Source organism: Vulpes vulpes, chromosome 13 (genome assembly GCF_048418805.1).
Source record: "Vulpes vulpes isolate BD-2025 chromosome 13, VulVul3, whole genome shotgun sequence".
Taxonomy (NCBI): domain Eukaryota; kingdom Metazoa; phylum Chordata; class Mammalia; order Carnivora; family Canidae; genus Vulpes; species Vulpes vulpes.
In genome coordinates, this window is record NC_132792.1 from 114,346,226 (window position 1) to 114,367,005 (window position 20,780).

Sequence of the window (20,780 nt, forward strand, 5' to 3'; positions counted from 1 at the left end):
TTTTCCCCTCTGTAGGAATTACTGTAGCCACCTCCAAAAGCTGCCATCATGAGCCTTCTCTCTTTTCCTTTGTTTCTTTACAAATGGTCACTAGACCAGGTCCAGCCTATGACAACTTCCATGTAAAAAGAGCTTGATATGGGGGCTTAATGTGGAGATAAAAGGACTCTGAGTTGATTTTCAGCACAACCAGTCGATGCGCCATGCTTCGAGAGGTGGGAGGAAACAGGACGAGGCACACCCACAGAATAGTCCCAGGCAGGGCACCCTTTTTTAGAAGGACAGAGAGGAAAATGAGAGGTGGCTGCAGCAGACATGAGCACACATCTCCCAGACCCCACATGCTGGGAAATACGACTGACAGAAGGTAAAATGGAGGATCTGCAGAATGGATCCCACTTGGTGACCCCAGGCTCCTCTCTTTGCAGGACGATGATCACTAAGATTTCCTTTAGCTTCAAAAACCTGAAACTCCCAAAGTTTTGTATCATAATGAACACTTATACCGTTATGGGTAGGCACCCAGGAAACCCCTCAGAAGGAGGGGTCTTCTGTAGGGAGGGGTGATTTTAGACTCTGGGGCATAGTTTCCCACTAATGACAGAGACAAAGAGTGGCTCCAAAGACATCACCTATTAATATGGTGGCCAGATGCTGCCTCATTGCTAAGGATACCACCACCTATTTCTCCTTTTAAAGGATAGACCATAGCCTGGTGTCTTCTATTAATATGTGACTTTTATTAATGTCAACAGCCTATGTTTGCTTTTTCTCTCCCAAAGTTACTATCAAAAATAAATCACAGATTAATTTGCAGAAGTCTGCCCACCTCACTCCATCCCCATCTCATTTAATCTCATCCCCTAATGGGACCTTCACAGTCATTAGGCAAAACAAGCAAAGAAATTTGGAAGCCAAGCACCTGGGCAGGCAAATAACATAGAAGGCCTGGCTGCCCTTAATGACTGGGGACGAGGACCAGGGTGCAGAGGCCCAGGCTGACAGAGTGTCACCAACAGTACACAGCATGACTGCTGGGAGCCTCCACTTCCTCATCAATGCAATGATAGAATCCATTAAGTGATCTTGCAGCCCTGATAGTCTGTGATTCTGACATCCCAACTGCAGACTTTAAGTGGTTTTCCCTTAACATCTTTTACCCTCATAGTGTTTGAGAATTAAAGACACTTACTTACAGTTAAACACCTCCTTCTCTGTGTTTCACTCTCTGGAAATGGAATAATAAATAGCTCTTATTTCTGCTGTGATTCCTCAAATCATAAAAATTGCATCCTCTTATTTATAATATTCATAAAATTGTAGAATGTTTCTTATGTAGATGGGGGAAAAACACCATCTTGTTTCTACTTCAAGCAGTAGTATTAGTGGTGTGGTTCTCTGTGTCTTTCTCATGCTCTTTGCAAGTGCGGATGCAGCTCCGTTAAACACAGACTCACTGATCACGTGATCTCTTACTAGCCCTTTGCTGGGTAAACACCATTAGAAACATCTGAGAAATACAAGACACAGACTCTTTTCCCAACTAACTAATTATCTTATTGGAAGGTCAAGATTACTGCGCATAACAATAATGACGATGATGATGATGTTAACAACAGTGTGCGCGTTAGGAGCCAGGCAGTATGCTAGATTCTTGATGGATCTTTACTCCCTGGAAGCCACGGCAATTTCCATAAAGGATCTCGTCTTTATTTCCATTTTACCCACAAGGAATCTAAGGCTTAAATTAATTCATTTGCTCAAAACTGAGCAGAGATTGAAGATGTATCTGACTGGTTGGTTCTATGCATTCAAAAGATCATGTAACCAAGGGTTAAACTGAGTGTAAGCACGGTCAGCAGAACCATAGTGTGGGTGGAGTGCTTCCTGCAAGGTCAGGGATATGGAAGTAAAGGAAGGTTACGGCCACTTGAGTTCCTACTGGAAGGTAGAAGCAGGAGCTAACCCTGGGCAGTGGGGAGGAGGCATCGGCCCAAAGATGAAAAGGAGAATATGGCCCCCTGGTAGATGTTAAAGGGAAGCCTGGAAGACAACTGCTTTGCCACCTGCAATCCTCTTAAACGACAGGCAAACCTATGATGAGCCCACTGGAGAGAGACAGCTTCCACCTGCCCAAGCCTGGACCCCAGTCGCTCTGTACGCTGGACATCCTTCAAGCAAATTCCTGGCTTGACAAAGAACTGCCTCAGATAACTGATTATTTTTAAAACAGTGCTTATAAAAACAAACACATTCCACTTATTATATAACCAAGGCCGGAAAAATAATGTTTTACTGTCAGTTTTATTAGTTGGGAAATGTAATAATTTCCAAGTTTGAGAAATACAGTCCGGGAATTTTTCTTTTTTAAACTTTTGTAAAGTCTTGCATTTGCTTTATTGGCCCTTCTTGGCCATTCCATTTGCTTCCTGAATGGGGTTTTAGCCTCCTGTCTCTTCTTAAGGAAGCTTAATTCTCACTTGATACTGAACATAGAAGCATAGAAGCTTTTTTTTTTTTTTTTTTTTTTTTTTTTTTTTTTTTAAGCTCTGAGTTCATGGAGATTTTCCACAGTTGGAGTCTCATGGCACATTCATTGCAAACTTTTTTCAACAGGTTCTAGGACTTCTTAATCTTACATTGGGCCATTATTTGCGTGTACCCAGGGCTAGCTAGACAAAATTAGGAAGTAAGCAATTTGCTGAGAAGAGTTCTTTTCTTAAACCTTTGCCTAAAGGAAACCTCTCACTCTGTCACTTTTTGGGAGCCCAGACCCTAAAGTGTCATTCTGTATTCCTAATAGCCATGAGGAAGGAAGACTGTTTAAGGGAAAGCACTTTAGAGAGACATGGGTTCAAATTCCTGCTAACATTTAGTTGTCATCTCTGGGCCTCATTTTCCTCTCATATAAAATGTGGTTAATATTATCTACTTCATCAGGTTGTGGAGAGGTTTAGATCAAAAGTGACACATGGAATTAATCTTCAAGCAAGGGCAGTTAGTCCTGAAGTAACCAAAAGGACTTCATTAAAAAGTGCTTCCCTGTAAGACGGCTCTAAGGTGTGGCCTCCTGAGTCATTGTTACCATGAGGCTTAGCCTAACACCCTGTGTGGGGGACACATGACAGAAGCACCCTGACGAGCCTAGACCTGATTATGCTCCCATGCCTTTTCATGTCCATTTACTACTGCATTTTATTTGGTTTATCTGATAGAAATGAGAGCTCTGTTGTCTTCTCAAAAATAAAAGTGATTCTCAAAAATAGAAGTGCCTTTTAGATCTTCTGTTACAATGGCCAGATGATCTCCCACCTGTTGAACAATCACAGAAAACCCTTCTGTCTACCCAAGATGCAGAATCAGAAGGGACTTAGAAGCCATAAAGAAACCTCAGGACAAAAAGGAGCGGCATGCCCAACGTCATAGAGCTAAAGATCGTGAACCTGGGAACGCCACCTCTGAGGCCAGCTTTCCTGTGTGACCGTAAACCCTGCAGTGAGCACATGAAGTCACCCCTGTTGGGAAAGCTCCCACGTAGTGTGGTTCTAAATGAATCACTGGGCCAGTGTGCAAACTGTTCCAGACAATATCAATGCAACATGGCTCATTATCTATTGCACGTTCACCCATCAGTGTGGGCTGTTCCCGTGCTAAACTCATCCCATGGCTTACCATTCCTGTGTCTGCATGCTCAGAGCTTCACCCTGGTGTGGCTTGCCTTTAGTTAGGGTGATAATAATCACTGCCCTTTCTCAATTATTAGACTAATTCTTGCCCATCTTTATGTTGTACAGCACTGGCATTTTTACCAAGGTCTTCAGAAGTTCCTTCTTCATTGTAGAGGCTCAGTAGATTTTTTTTTGAATGAATGAGCAAATGGATAAATGAATAAACACATGGATATTCCCGGCACATATCAATCCAGTGGTATTTATAACTTGCTAGACTGACTTCAGTTTACAAATTAAACAAGCCATGAAATTTGAATTTAGTAAAAGAATTTGGGGGGGCCTCTGTGCCAGCTAATAATGATCTTGACTATTTTTTTAACAAGTTGTTTGCATGCCCTGGTTTAAAGCTGTGAGATACTCACCTCTTTGGGAACTGACCCTTGTTGCCCGGGCAGACCTGTGCCTTTGGCTGGCTGTCTCTGCTCTCCTGATGAGACCAGCAGCTGGCCTGTCCTCCGATGCTGATGAAATGTCCACTCCCTCTTGTTGCTGTTACTTGCTTTTCTCTCCCCTAGCCTCTCACTTTCTTTCCTGTGTTCAAAGTTTCTTTAATGGTCTGAGATCTGAGCATCAAGAGGAGATTTTGCATTGGGAATAAATTCCTTCAAAAAGTATAGCAAATACTCAGCCCATGAAGACAGGAAGAAAAAGTGAAACCTCAATGCAGGTGTAGAAAAATCCACACTGACAGAACACATAACGTTAGGTGGGGACTTATCTTCAGGTAAATATATTATAACTTCCAAAGAGTCCTCACCTCCAGCTGTCCAAATGAAAAAAACAAGATTTGATTTACAAAAAAAGAGGATTTAAACATGGCTTTGGATGTCTTCACCACCTACTCATCAGTGTCTCTCCCATAGGGCTTTGAGAGGAGTGTCTAACACAGAATTTACCTAGTTAAGGTTGAGGAAGGGAAAAAGAAGCAGAGGGCAAGAATATGGGAATTGTACACAGTAGGGCACACTGGTTAACCATTCCATATCAAAGGTTCGATTTCCATCCTTGATTTTAAAATATCTTCCGTTGGCTCTCTGCTCAGAAACACTCCCGGGGCAGCCTCTTTCCTCCTAATCCAAGCTGGGGTAGAGAATAAGCCACCTTTTCTCCATGGTCGGGTGTTGGTGTGTCAACGTGGAAATCCTTCATGACTCCCCATGACCCACGTGAAATCCAGACTTCTGGCACCATTCCCAGCCTGCTCTGGGCCCCTCTCCTCTGTCACATCATCTGCCCATTCTAGAAGCTATGCTGTAGCCCCACGAGAGCTCTTGCCTTTCCCCAGAGATGCCATTCTGTTTTATGCTTTGAGCCTCTGCACCTGCTGCTCCTCTTTCCTGGGCTTCCTCTCGTACCCTTTCAGCCAAAACTTCCACACGTTAAAAACCCAAATCAAAGATCACCTCCCAGTGAAGCCCCTTCCTGACCCAGCCGGGAAGCCACTCATTCCCCCTCTTAGTCATGGCTCTTATACCTGATGCCACTGTTCTTATCAGAGAGTATTAGAAATTAATATTTATATGTTTGCCTCGATCTCTTTGAGGGTGGAGACTTATCTTTGTGTCCTCACACTGAACTGGGGGATGGCAACTTTATGAATTTCATTATTGGCAAGAAAACTGAAGCACAGTGAGGTTAAATAAGCTGCCCAGGTTCAGACAACCAGGAGCTTGTAGAACTGTGATTTGAACACAGGGAATGTGGGCTCATAGCTCACCCTTTTAACCATTTTGAAATGCTCTTTTTCCATAAAAATGATCACACCAGTTAACCTTGTTACTTTTGTTGTGGTGTCTATATTAATGTATATTCTTATTCTTAATCAGATCAATTATGTGTATTTGTATATGAGTTATACAGGTAATAAATTCCATCTTAAAATATTGTTCTAGAATATATGCTAGTGTGGCCCCAGGTGCCAGGGAAGGTAATGCAGGTGGTCTTCTTCAGCTCAGGGGAGATTGTTATTTTTATTTAAATTTCTTGTTCCTGCATCTTGTTGTTTTTTTTTTTTTTAACTAAATATTTGACGACCCAAAGACTGGACTATTTCTTGTATTTTAAGGGTCCCCCAAAGGACCGGGAGTTGCTATGTTCGCACACTAGGCACTGAAACTTTTGCTGAACTAATTAACACAAGAACAAAACTGCTTCCTCATCATCAACTACTAACAAGAGAATGTGTCATCAGGTTGAATATTTAAGAGTCGAGAAGCTTTCTCACCGGGATCCCAGCTTTGAGAGAGTTGAGCATTAGTCAGGAGGTGGAAATGGAGCGATAACTTAGCTTGCAACCTCTCCTCCAAAGGGCCTGTCCTTCATTCAGGTATCTGGTGGCCTCCTTCCTAATCACCTTGTAGATGTCTCACGCTTCCCGATTGTGCTCCTGGCTGGCCTGTTCTGAGCCCATTCTCAGTGCCAGCCACTGTGCTAGAAAGCATCTTATAGGTATTATCTCATTTAATCCCCACGATAACCCTCTGAGGTAGGTGGCTCATTAAACTTTTTTTTTTTTAATAAGGAAATTGAAGCTTTGAGAGGTTAAATAACCTGAACAAGGTCAAATACCTAGTTAAACAACAGAGCTGGGATTTAAACCAAGGGACTTCTGACTCCCAGGTCACAGCCTTATTCACCAGCTTAAAACTCCTTTCCTTGAAAGTAATATATTCCGCAATTATCGGCTTGCGCATTTGGATTCTGATTCCCTCTTCCACAGAATGTTTCTGCCTCCATGTCTTCATTTTACTTTCCTCATCCAACATCTCCCTTCCTTTTTAAAGAATGACTAAAAAATTCCGCAGATATTTTTTATTCTGAAAATTAAACCTCACCTTCCTGCTTCCATGACTCTGGATATTTTGAAGCTGCCTCTCCTGAAATGCTTGTTCCTTTTTTTTTTTTTTTTTTAATTTAAATAGCATCTCACAGTCTTCAGTCTTTGGAATCCCATTTCTTGGCCTTCCAAATGAAATTCAGAATGTAGAAGTCCTTGTTCATTTTTAAAAAATATTTTATTTAAATTCAATTTGCTAGCATTGGGTGAAGTCCTTATTCTTCATCTCTGTCTGAAGACTAGATCCCCTATGAATGATTGATTCAAATGAAGTAGTCCCTTCATCAGTTCCAGACCTCCCCAACGACTAACTTTCCTTCTCTGATTTCAAGCCCCACCAAGGACTTTTCATCCCCATTGTCCATGTCTGTAAATTTCCCCCTCCTCTTCCTTAGATGACCAAGGGACCTCCTCAGATGCACTAACTGTTGAAATACCCCCTTTTTTAAAATCTGAAATCCTATTCTCAATCCTGCTGCATGTAATGACATGTTGTCCATTAGCTCTGTCTGTGCAGCCATGCATCGGTTGGAACCAACACAAACATCATCCAAATCAGACATATTCTGGGCCACTTTGGGGTCTGGTGACAGTGAGATTTCCTTAGAGGATGGTGGGGGAGAAAGTGCACCACATCCCATTTCCTGAACAGAGGCTTGCATAATCAACCCAGTAGAAAGAAATGTTGAGGTGCATTTAACCTCATTAGTTTCAGTAGGACTGACTCTCTCCAATCCATCAGAGTTGAGCTACATTAGTGAAACTCAACTATTTCCAAATCTCATTTACATAATGGATGAGATGTGAAATGAGCCCAATGAGAGGGGAGCCGCCCGGAGGCACTAAAGTTTATCACAATATGTAAGAGTCCTTTTAGATCATTGCATTAAATTTCCCCTAACAAGGTAACAAATTAATTGTCTGTATTACTGTACTCACCCAAAGTCTATTGAGTGCAGAGTATCAGTGAAGAAGCAGCTGAAGTTTCGAGGATGGTGGGCGGGAGTGATGTTTAGAGGGATGTGATGAATACTGCCTTAGCTCTCTCTTCTGCCCCTTTAAGAAATCCTCGGCACCTCTGTAATCTGATGGCGGACTTTGGCTTTATTAGTGAGGTAAGCGAGGATGAGTAAATCAACTGTATCAGACAAGCCTCCGGACATCTAGAAATTGATCATTCTGCCGAAATAAGCACTCTGTGTTTATTAGCTGGGAGTTCATCACTATCACTTCTCCTCATCCAATTCCTAAGAGATTTCAAAGCCATCATCATGGTATTAGCTCGTCTGACTGAACTACTAGAGATAAAGATTAGGAGATCTATCTAATGATGGGTCTGAGTTTCTGCGATTTTTTTCTTCTATTGCAAAGAAGAGAGCTTTTCGAGTACACATTCTGTGTCCCCGTGTGTATGCCTGCACACAGTCACACTATGTTTGCATTCTATAAGGTGAATTTAAATAGTGGAACAAAGTAGGTTGTTTGAGGAAGAGGTCCGGTAAAGGTTTTAAAATAATATAATTTTGCCAAACATAAAGGGATGACTACTTAACAAGTTGGATATATGTTAAACTGACATCATTGGCTGACACAGGATGTCTATACAGTGGATGGTATTGCATTGAGAAGAGTAATTTGATTCTATAACTGCATTATAATCCTAAGATCCATACATAGTCAGGCTCCCACAGATATGTCCATGAGAAATGAGTACGTATCAGACTGATCTTTCACAAACCAGTAAATATGCATTTATCTATTTATACATGTATTTATAGACACACATGCACTTAAGCTCCTGATATCAAGCTCTTTTCTCAATGTGGCTTCTAAATAAGCAGTAATCAAAATGCAAATAAGGTGACCCAGTTAGCATCAAGATCTGTATTACCATGCAGATGTGCTCTGCGACTCCACACTGTAACGGTAAAAAGGAAGACCCTACAAAAGATGCTTATATTACCCAGCCTTGACTACTAAGCCCTTTATATTAGGGAGAATCTCCCAGAGTCAGTGATCTTATAGCTTGGATCAAATCTCTAGTTTTTGGCGTGGTCTGTCTGTAAGCTGCCCTGTGAGTGTAGACTAAGAGATGTGTACCAGAAGAGCAAGAGGATGGCTACTGTGAAGTCTCAGAATGGAGCCCTTGCAGCTCAGTACCAACATGCTGGCCTGAGACAGGCCAAAAGTAAGGCCGGCGGGCGGCGGGGGGGGGGGGGGGGGGGGGGGGGGGGGGGGGGGGAGGGGTCAGAGTCATGGCTCTGTCATTCTCTCTCTGAGATGCTTGAGAAAGCCAAATCTTATCCCCTGTTTGGGGATAAGTTGCCCAGGAAGGACCAGACTAACTCTTAACTGCCTCAGTTTTACTTTACTTAAGCTTCTTTGTATTTATCTGTTGATGAAGCCTGTGACGTGCTTAAGTACATTACACTAGCAAATTCCTAAGCCACTTGATCTCCAAGGACGTAACAAGAGCATACTTGGTGCATTGTAGTATTAAATTGGTTTTAATTACATGTATGCATTGTTTCTTCCCTAGTGAATACATCTCGAAAGTCCCTTTGTTATATTTTTCAGAGAACAGCTACCACTCTATTGTCTCCACATTTTTTTTTAAACATGGGAGCACAGTTACATCAGCATTCTGTTTGGTTCTGTCTGCCCTTTGTCCTTCTATGGTGTGCATGCGTGTGTGCATGTGTGTGTGTGTGTGTGTGTGTGTGTGTGTATACAGTTTTTTCTCCAATAAGAGGTTCTGATGTCTGAGATTCAGAAAGATTTAAAACCTCTTACTCAGTATGTCTTTGCAGTTTTGATATTTGCTATATTTCCATTCTGGATGATGTCATTGGGTGCTTCTAGAAAACACCTTTCATCTGACATGAACGTTTCACTCTAGGATCAGGAGAGACTGACTTATGTATACATGATTAGAATTTACTACACCAAAACTCTGTGAAGGTATAAAGCTCTGTGAGGTTCCAATGGGTAAAATATTATCCTCTCAGCCCATTTCTGCACTCCTGAATTAAGAGACGGAAGCACTAATTAGATTGTTTAGTGTTTTCTCTGAATCTAGAAAGTTCGGAATCAGAAGAGTAGAGCTAGAAGAGATTCTGACCAGTGGGAATATGAAACTCAGTGAGATTGTTTAAGTTGATCCAGGAAGTGGGGCAAATCCTGCAATAATTCAGTGTCTTAGAACCTTGGTCTCTTAAGACTCATATCAACAAATTATCTGTGTCTAATACAACTTATTGACAAATTATCTGTGTCTAATACAACTTATTGACTCTCAGTGTCCACTGACTACTTTATTTGTGTCAGTTGTATGCTAGGAAGATAGGAAGAAAAGCATATACAGTCAGCTTCCTAAAGAACTTAAATCTTATAGGGGACACATGTAACCTGAACATATGAAATAAGTTTCTAATTAGAAAACTAAGACAATATAGTGCTAAAATATAATTATAATAATAGTTGACGCAGGTGACTGCTTATTACACCCAGGCACCATGAGTGTTAGTTTTCTGTCACTACTATAACAAGTTTCCACAAACTTAGTGGCTTAAACAACACAAATATATTACTCTACACTACTGGAGGTGAGAAGTCCAAAATGGATTTCCTTGGGTTAAAGTCAAAGTATCAGGAGGGCTGTATCCTTTCTGGAATCTGTAGGGTAGAATCTATTTCCTTGCTTTTTCCGGAAAAAGCTTCTTCAAAGCCACCACTTTTTCAAAGCCACCAACGTAGCATCTCGCTGACCCTGCTGTCAACACCACATCTCTTTCTAGAACTCTTCTCTTCCACCTCTTTCTTCCACTTTAACAGACCCTTTGATTCCATTTCAACCATTTGGTAATCAAGGCTACTCTCCCTGTGTAAGAGCATCTCATTGGCCACATTAATTCCTTAAAAAAAAAAAAAAGATTTTATTTATTTAATTTAGAGAGTGAGCATGTGCAGGAGGGAGGAGCAGAGGGAGAAGCAGACTCCCCACTGATCAGGGAGCCGGATGTAGGACTCCATCCCAGGACCCAGAGATCATGACTTGAGGGCAGATGCTTAACCGACTGAGCCACCCAGGTGCCCCTGGCCACATTAGTTTTATCTTCAGTTCTCCTTTGCCATGTTACATTCACAGTTTCTAGGAATGAGGATATGGACGTCTCTGGGGAGCTGGGGTTTTGTTTTCTGTCTACTATAATGTATAATCTCATTTAATCCTCACAACGGGTTCATTTAACAGATGAGAACACTGAGGCAGACAGTTGATATAACCTGCCCCACCTCACACAGCTGGTGAAGCTGGTAGTCTTATTCCAAAAATACATTCTTTGCCTCTACTCTCTACTACTTGGAAATAGCAGATTTAGAAAACAGGACTGTTTGTGGACTAAAGTAGTGGGGGCAGCTTCCCCCAGAAGGTTTGGGCCTAGGATAGATGTGTTTTCTTTGTCCATTCATCTGTCCAACACCATTGAGCATCTAGTATCAAGTTAAGTGTTGGGGAATCACTAACAAAGTAAGACACAGTTCCTGACCTATAGTCAATGTTTCAGTTGACTCCAAGAATGTCAGAGAAACCACCAAATAAGGACACAAGAAGCCAAAAGTCTGTCCAAGATGATAGGACATATGAGAGAGAGGCTCTAACTCTACCCAACAACAAGCTGTAGGTTTCATTTCATTTTTCCCATCTGCCTTTCCAACCATATATCCCAGTATTTGGTTTTTATGATTCCTCCCAAGCACTCTTGTCTCAGTTGCACAAAGAAGGCTTGTTATTCCTGCTTCTACTCTTGTCATGTCCCAGGCCTGGTAGAGATAGAGAGAGCCTCCCTCCACTCCTGGTGATTGAATTCTGCCCATGGAGACCAGGGTTTCTGTACTTGTGTCTTCTGTCTTCCTGAGTGGATGACTATTCTTGTTCCCTGTGCTTAATGGTGCCTGGCACGCAACAGTCCTTAATGAATGTTGAATGAATAAATGGATGAGTACAGACCACCTCAGATCCCACTGAGATCTCATTTTCCTCCTAATTCCTGAGGGACTCATTTGGCTTCCGGTCTTATTTGGTTTTCCGTTTCGTAAATCTTTCTGTCCTATGTCACTCTGCACTTCTAAACTTTCTATGCAAATACAGGACTCACATCTGCTGAGTTGTGCTAGTGGGCAGTCAAATATCTGTGAATTTTAAGATGATTAACTCTACACTCACTGAATAGCATTCTATTCAAGAGTAACTTTGCCTGAATTTCACCTCACAAGGTCCTAGAATGTAGTAAAACTCATTTGACACAAAACACTTGGTGAAAGAGTCACTATGGTTGAACAGGCTGTTCACTGTTCACGACACTGGGCTCCAGGGGAGGGTGGGGTGGAAATCCAGCTGGTGCTCCTCCCTTGGGACCCGGTGCAGTGGAGATGCCTGTGCACATAGGAAGCCAATGTCTTTTTCTAATGTTCATGGTGGTGCCCTCTCTTTGCTGAGATCTGGGTCCTTGGACCTCTATCCTTCAGACACCATATGAGTTGAGTAGTGGAGGTGCTGCCTTTGGATGATTAAAAAACACCTTAGGTGGGCACCTGGTTGCCCTCAGAGGTTGAGCGTCTGCCTTCTGCTCGGGTCATGATCCCAGGGTCCTGGGATCGAGTCCCACATTGGGCTCCCCACAGGGAGCCTGCTTCTCCCTCTGACTATGTCTCTGCCTCTCACTCTCTCTGTGTCTCTCATGAATAAATAAATACAATCTTTATAAAAAAAACCCTTAGGATCTTTCTGTGTTTTTATAAAAAGTAATAGCCACCTTTAAGCTATGCCAAGGTTATTAGAATGCAATTCTTAGAAAATAGGGACTTTAGCGGTTTGGACCAAGGCTGTGTCCCTGGTACAGTAAACATTCAATAAACACTGGTTGAATTAATGAATATGATAATGCAACAAAAATAACATTTTTATTGACTTCAACACAGAAAAATATTTTTTCCCCAAGTTCTAAAGGTATTACCTAGTGCTTGATTCATTTTCTTCTGTAATATACATCCCCCTGTGTGCCGTCAGTGAAGTTCATTTGCAAACAAGAAAAAAGAGCAATGGATCAATCCAGCAACAAGTTATGAGAATGGGAATTATTATCAAGTTTTCAAGAGTTTTGTCTTGTGCAAAAATATGGCATTTACTGTTGACCCAAAAGGGAAAGAAAAGAACATTGAATTGAGTCAAGAAGCATGGATTTCTGCACCACTTCTGCACACATGATATGTGAATTAGGGCAAATCATCTGGTCCTCTGTGGCTCAGTTTCCTTATCTGTGTATTTGGAGTTTTACCATCTGCCTTTTGTCATCCACAGAGATGCTGCAAGGGGCAAATAGCATTATGTATGTCAAAGCTCTTTGGGAGATTAAAAGCCACTGACTGCTCAATATAATATACCTCCCAGTGCATGCCAAGCCCTGCATTCTGCAGTGTGAAGGGGGCCAGAGAGGTGGTTGATGAACCCAACCACCATCTCAGTGGTGTCAAGCTCTCCCACTATTCCAATCTAAGCTTTGTCACCAGGAAACAATTGCATTTGCAAATCATATAATTAAAATATTAATTAAGGTGTTCAACAAGCCTATATTAATCACATAGTATTTTCTAGATCTACTGCTCTCTATAGTGGGTCTTACAATATGAATTACATATGATCCCTAGGTGACTATTCCATTAGCCTCTCTATATTAAAGAACTTGTGACATGAGGACCCATCAAGGAGTCAGGATCTAGATCTCCCCACCTCTTACCAACTGTATGATTTTACATAAGTTATGCAACCTCTCTAGACGCCCTTTCTCTGATCTAGAAAAGGGGAATACATAGTACTCATCTTACAAAGATTTTCTGTTTGTTTTCCCCCTAAAGAAAATGAGATAAAGTGGCTTTGTAAACCTAGAGCAACATACACATTACTCTAAGGTGAGGCTGGTTTTTATTATCCAAGGTCACAGAGCTCATTAAAGGGATCCTGGGAAAGTCAGCCAACACAGACCCTGCTTTTCCTCCATGACCCCTGTGACCTTGAACAACCCCAGGAAGAGGTAATTGAACAGCAACTACTACTTTGGAAGAAACAGAATCAAAATATTGAAGCTATTGACTCACCCTTAAGGCAGTAAACAGTGCTTTGGTCTCTGACCTTTTTGCATCCCGGGGCAGTCAATAACTTGGCCGCTAGATGCAGCGCCTGCCACTGATACTGATTTGGGAGTACTTTAACCTTGAACTAAGCTCCAAGTAACCAAGGCAACAGGAAGTCAGCTTCTGCATCGGAGGAGTGGGAATCCATAAATCAAGTCCCTAATGCAAACACGGTGTGCAGGTAGAGGTTTGAGGGGATAAGTGGTCTATGAGAAATTACCTTTGAAAATGAGTGACTGTCCCTCGATACACCACAGCCCAGTTTCAAAGGCTTTTTAAAAAACGTATCAATAGAGGTCAACAGGTTATTAGCAGAATGTTTTCCTATAGGTTTAACTTTTAAAAAATATTTCCTCTTGGCTCTGTCTTTTAATTGTGAACAGATGTTGGATCCACATAGTTATTAGCATTGTTATTTCCTCCTTTAAAAAACGTACTGGCCTCCAAATATGCACGCCTGAGTACAATCTGTTCTGTGTTGGGGTTTACGGATGTGCTGGACACACACCCCGTATGTGCTCTCCACAGTCTGCTGTGTGAGGTTGAGAAGTGATCCTGTCCCACATCAAAGCTATGCTCATCTGGACTCAGGTCCCAGGGTTAGTTGAAGTAACATAGCTCCATGGTCCAGTCAGCACAACGCCATCTCCAGGTCTCATCCTGGTGGACCTCCAGCTTCACACGTCTCCCTCCCATGGAGAGATGGGAAGCTAGGGCCATGCTGGGAAGAAACTTTCCAAATGTCCCAGCATTCTGCCCTCATGTCAGGTCTCTGAGAACTATGTCCGATCATTTGGGCACCTCACCATGGAGCATCAGCTGCCGCCTGGAATGACGGGAAACAAAACTTCTGGTGCCCAGCCTGCCCAGTGCTGTGTCCCTGGGAGGAGTCACCCATTCCAGTACCCCAAGCCCTCTGCTCTCAGGCAGATTTTGTGTTTTCCAAATGCTGTTAGATTAGTCCTTGTTGAAAGCTTATCTAATATACTTGCTCATGTATGCTATTTCTGGGATTGTTTCCATAATCCTTTCAAAACCCAAAAATGTCTGAGAAAACATCAGGGCTCTTTTTTCTTTTTTTCCTAATTGCTTTTCAAATTCATTGGATGGCAACTGACAAACAGTACAATAATCTAGAAAATCCTAAATTATCGAGGGTTTTCAAGACAGCTAATAGTGACAATTTGAATTATAGAGTTTTTAAGTGTCATTTTATTACTTTTAACATAAACACTTGAATAGCAAAGTATGCCCAATAGAGGTATGATCGAATGAACTTTAATGAAATGATGTGGACTGAGACTAATTTGGATTGTGAACATTTGCATGAAAATGGGTACAACAAAAATGACTTGAAATCAGTTTGTTCCCAAGTGAGAGTTAAATATCCTCCTGCTAATCCTGTTTGCGGCTTGTTCCCTAAATGGGTCTGTGTCATAATCTGGGCAAAGAATTACCTTCCTAACCTGTGTCCACAGGTACAAAGATGACATATCAATGGGTTTTTCCAGAGGAGCTGTTATCCAACAGAACTCTGTGGCGGCTTGGAGTTGCAGAGGTGTGCCATGGAAGGCACACTTGCCTCCATTCAAGGGGAGCGTGACCCCAGTGGCATGGCATACCGAACTGGGGGACTCTCGTCAGACTCAGGCCTGCTGTCCCCAGTTGAGGCTGTTCGCAGCCAGTTGTCCAAGCATAGCATTCTTCCCCAAAGCCTGTGCTCTCGTAGACTTCTCGATTTTCCCACAAGTCTGCTAATTTTCTCAAAGGAAACAAAGTTTAATATGTGTGTGGCTTTAAAAATATTAACAATAAAAAATATTAACAATAAAAAAATTAACAATAAAGAAGGCTAAGGGAGTAAAGGTAAAAACTCTCTCTTCCTCACCAAACTTTCCTGTTGCCTCCTTCCTGAGAATAGCAACTATTACCCGTTTGGATGTATCTCCTGGTGGGTGATTCTGTGTGTATTTTACATGTACTATAGTGATGTGCCTCGCCCATCCCTGACACACCTGCATATTTCACAAATGGGCAGGCTGTCCACGTTTGCAGCCCTTCCTGGCTTCTTGATGGTCATGCCTTGCAATCTTTCTGTCACCGAATTTGATGTCTGTCTACCTCCACTGTCAAAATGCTATAAAATATAAAATCCAAGAAGTATAAACAGCATTATTATTCACAACACAAGAGGGGATGGTTTCAGAGGGTGGGATGGCGTAGTACGTAAATGAAAATGTCAATATGACTTTCTTCCCTAGGTGGTTACAGGTGCCTTTTCCAGGTGTGAGGCTAGGGCCTGGGCATGCTTGATGTGAACAGTGCTGTCGGCAGACAAGGGCGGTAGACAGGTGTTAGCAGACAACCAGCTAGGCCAGGATGACCCACAGACCAAGGATTTAGCATCTGGCTGTTTGCAGACTCCCCGCCCTAACATTAGGGCTGTGTGAGTTTAGTTAGTTATCTCATAACCTCTCAGAAATGTGTTTTCCTCATCTGTAAAATTAAGAAACTAGTCGCTCTGTGCTACCCACTTCACAGGGCTGCCACCAGCCCCATCTGAGCTGCTTTCACGGTGGCAGCAACATAACGTTACTCTGGGAGAGGACTGAATCACTTCATGGTGGTTGGGTTGGAAGAACAAGGGTCAAGGGCTATTGTGATAAAGCCCTATTTGTTGTTGCTCTCACTGGCAGGTAGCCTAGAAATGAAGAATTCTCTGTGGCTGACCATTTGACATTCAGATTCAGACACCCTGAGCCTCTGGCCTGAGGCTTGGACCAGTTGGAGAGCCACTTTTCTGCAGCTGGGGACATAGGAGGGGCCCAGAGGTCCTTGGTCGGGTCAGGGAAGAGAGGGGAGCCTTTGCCAGCTGCTTCCAGTTGCCACGATGAAGCAACAGGCTACGGGGCAGACAGTGATAATAGTAAGAGTAACAGTAACAGGACACACTTACAGGTCATGGACGGTGTGCCAGACATCGCTCTAAGTGCTTTACATTAATCAATTGAGGGATACTCTCAGCCACCCCTGTGAGCTTATACTGTTCCACCCCATTTGTAGGCCGAGGAATCTTAAAGCTTGGAGATGTTAAGTTACTTGCTTATGATCACATAGCTAAAAATTAAGAGAGCCTGGATTTGCTTGGCCTACAAAGCAACGTTCCAGAATCGCTCTGTAATTTGTCACATAGCACATTTCCAGGCATTTACAGAGGCGCTTCACGAGAGGTGCTCTTCGGCATCACAAAGACATGATTTCTGATGCTTATTAGGACCAGAGACTGAAAAGCCTCCAAATCAACATTCACTGGGCCATGGGGACTGTCGTTACACAGCAGCCCCCACGATGCAACTTGTGCTCTGGCAGCCTGGCCTCTCGTCCGAATCATCTTCGTTCCCTACCCAGAACTTAGTGTACTCTCTTCATGGGATTAAGAATAGCTTTTCCCTCTTCCTTGCTGCTTTAGCATGAGCTCTGGAAAGCCTATCCTCACTTGTCCCCACGTGAATCCCGAACCCCTTAGTGGTCCCCGAGCACCTAGGACGTGAAGCCTGCCCTTATGTGTCACCCAATTTTTCTTACTCCTTTAGTCTTGTGTCCCCAGCCAGATGAGATGAGAAGCTAGAATGGGGCCCCTTTGTCCCCGTCATGCTGCACATGACACAATGTCTAGAAAGATGGGCTTCTTGACCCACCGAAGACAAAGGAATACCTGCTGGACTCTCCTGCTCCACTGGGCCTGTGCCCCTGCTTCCACATAACCAAGGAATGTTGTCACCACTAATCTCAGCCATGAAACCCAAACCAGTCATGCTGCTAATATTTATTTTTTTCTCTTTAAATGTTCTAAGATTTCATTCTTGGTGTACCAGAAGGAGGTCACGTGATTCTAACAATTTCCTCAGCTCACTTTTACGTTTTCTATTGTCTATTTTCCTATTCCTTCAAGTAACTATAAGCTTCGGGTTTATTCTTTCATAGGGATGCCAAGTCCCCACCTAAAAGTGGACCAAACGGCACCACATAGTAAGAACGAGGGCTCTGCGTCCACCATGATGACCAGGAAGAAGCCAGCCACAGTGGACAGTGTGGCAATCCCACCGAGCCCGGTGTTATCGCTCCTTGCTGCATCTGCAGCCACGTCTGATGCAGGTGAGCACTGTGCAGAGGCTTCGGGTTTAGCCCCATGAAGGTGGGCATGGAGAAGGCCCACGGGGAACATGCTGTGCCATCTAGGTTCTCTGCTTAGCCAACCTCCCATAGATACTCAGCCTGTGTCCCTACTGGGTTTTCAAGTGGGAAGAAAGGAAAGAGATAAGCTTAGGACCTGGGGGCAAAAGCTCATGAGTAGCAACTGAATGATAACAGTATTAATGACTTCTCATCAAGCATCAAGAGATTTATTTATTAATCTTTGCATCGAGGGCTTTAAATATGTTATCTTAGGTGACTTCTAAAAGAGGCCTGTGAGGTTTACCTATGCCTTCAGTTCAGAAGAGGAAGCCAGGCATCAAGAGCCTGGCCCCACAAACCTGTGGACAGTGAGGATGCCAACGTAGGCCCAGCACCCATGCTGTGGACCACTGCATTTGATCAGCTCCCTGGCTCACAGGGGTTGGGAGTCAATAATCAGAGTTTCTCTGAAGCCTTGCTTCATCTACCCCATGATATCACGAATTCTTCAATAGTCACCTGACTCTTCACTGGCTGTTGATAAAATATAAACTCCTTATTCAGACATCCCAGATGCTCTGCCTTCCTTGGCTCCCCACATAATCCCCCACCAGTGCCTGCACCAACGCCCCTGCATGCTATCCCTCCTGGCAAGAAAGCAAGCCTTGGACGTGGCTTAACACCTTTCTTTGAGGACAGCCTTCCTTGACTCCTGCTCACATCCTACAGACCTTCAAGGTCCAGCATCCCCTGAAGGCACACAGCACCCAGGGTCTCATCTGGGTAGGTGTTTGCTACCTACCCAGAGACTACAGAACTGTCCCCTGTTAACTTCTTCTCACAATGAAACTGTACAGACCTCAGGGGTGGAATCCATGATTTAGGTGCTTGCTATCTTCGTGGCACACAGGAGGGCCCGTTGTGGAATTCATGCACTGGTAAATGTTAAGCATGTTGTAGTGTTTAGAAATGCCTATTACAATTGGAACCCCAGGAAGAGACTCATTATTGATATTCACTCTACACTCATCTTCTCACTAAGCAGGTTGCTTTGAACAAAGAACTCAACTGGTCTTCATACCTACCTCCTTGATGGAAATTACTGGTAATTAGAAAATGTGCCTGATTGAAACTATAGAAGGAAATATTTGGAGTGACATTTCCCAAACTGAGTTCTGCAAGACATTAGTAGGTGTCTTGTGATAAAAGGTATTTGCATAGTTAAGAGAGTACAGGGAATGCTGCTTTATACCCGCTTTCTTCCCACAGGGCTTCTCACAGCCTTGAATTGACTAGTGTGTGCACTGTGATGTTCCAGGAAAGAGAGACACAGAATTTTACAATCGTATCTGACCACAGAACCCATTTTTCTGGCCCTAGCTCTTAACATCTCTTGGAAATGCTATTCTCTCCTCAGCTTTTTGGGAAATCTTGCTTAGAAGGGATGGGAGAGTCTCTCAGATGTGATCGTGAATCTACCCACCTTTCATGTGCTAGGTATGAAGTGAGAAGTTCTTGGTGGAAATGCCAGGTAAACGGTGCCTGCAATGAGAACAGGGAGAGGTCAGAGGGAAGGTCGTGGGTGAGTGAGGGAGAAGCTACCCTGAGACTTGACCCAAGGATGGTAGAGCCTTTGCGAGAGGGTGTCCAGGCAGAGGGAGCAAAGTGGACATGGTCCTGGATGTGGGAGCTAGTGCCAAGCCCAGAACTCCACTTGGCTGGAGTGAAAGCTTTGGGTTGGAGTGCACGCTATCCACCCAGATAATTACTTATGCAACCTTGTTGGTTAAGCTCTGGAGAGCTCCGTTTATGGATTTAGAAATTAGCCTGTATATTTCTGCCTTTGCTTGCCAAGCACAGATATTTCCCAGGGGCAAAAGACAGGTGGTCCCCCATTTCTTCCCCTCAGCTCTTTCTATTCAGAGTGAGAGAGTGCATTCTTTGGACCCCATGCTTTCACAGGCTCCCCTCCTCAATTTGCATCCAGTCATTTACAAGTAGGCCAAACAGGCTTAGAAACAGGTGAGTATTAAACTTTTAAACCTGCTTCTCTGGTAATCAGAGCTGAGCCAAAGCTCTCCTGTTTCAGGATGCAGGAATGGGCTGTTTATTTTTGGCAGTGCTAAAATGAGACCCTCATGAGAATTTCAGATTTGGTCCATTTCCGGGTCTCAGGCTGCTAAGCAGAACTTTTGGGAGAACACAAGCCAGAGATCTCTCCAGGTGCTGGAGGCCAGACCTTCCTTAGATTCCGCTCCCCACAGATAAATGGCTTCCCACAAACCTAAGAGAGTTAGGGTCACACAGTCTGGGCTCGTGTCCAACACCCTGTTTCATATGTGATTCACACGTGATTGCTCCTGAGATTCAGAGACTGCCCTGAGGTCATGCAATTGGGTTGGAACTCAAACTTCTTGATTTATTGCCTGATTTCCAGTGGATTCTCCCTTCTGTCCTGGGCCCAACATGAGCAAAGGCAGGTTTCTTTCTCCCTAATTATGGATTCCTACTTCTTTTAGGGAATAGCAAGTGAAACTCATCTTTTGATACTTTAACCATAGGCAGACACACAGTAGAAAGTTAGTAAGCAGTGTCTTGGTTTGATTTCATTCAATTGTGTGCTTGTGCATTAGTCATAGATATTTCTGCTGAGACAATTCACTTCATTTTTGTTTTATTTAGGGTCTCTTTTTCATCTTTCGCTATAAGCAAGGTAATTTGGAAGTACTTCTGGTCTGTTTTCAATAGGTCATCATTTCTACAGAGTGGTTTTGAAGACCAGACAAGTGCAAAGTGGGGGAAAAGAGGAAAAGAGCATAAAACTAAGTGTCTTAGAAAGCAAAATTAAT

General features: G+C 43.1%; 1 protein-coding gene across 1 annotated transcript in view; it reads left to right on the forward strand.

Moving 5' to 3' along the window:
• Positions 1-20,780, forward strand: part of SETBP1 (SET binding protein 1) — a 357,184-nt gene that overhangs the window by 315,594 nt on the left and 20,810 nt on the right. The window contains exon 5 of the mRNA XM_072732276.1: positions 17,740-17,910. Coding sequence (XP_072588377.1) covers positions 17,740-17,910 — 171 coding nt within the window. The remainder of the gene's footprint in view (positions 1-17,739; positions 17,911-20,780) is intronic.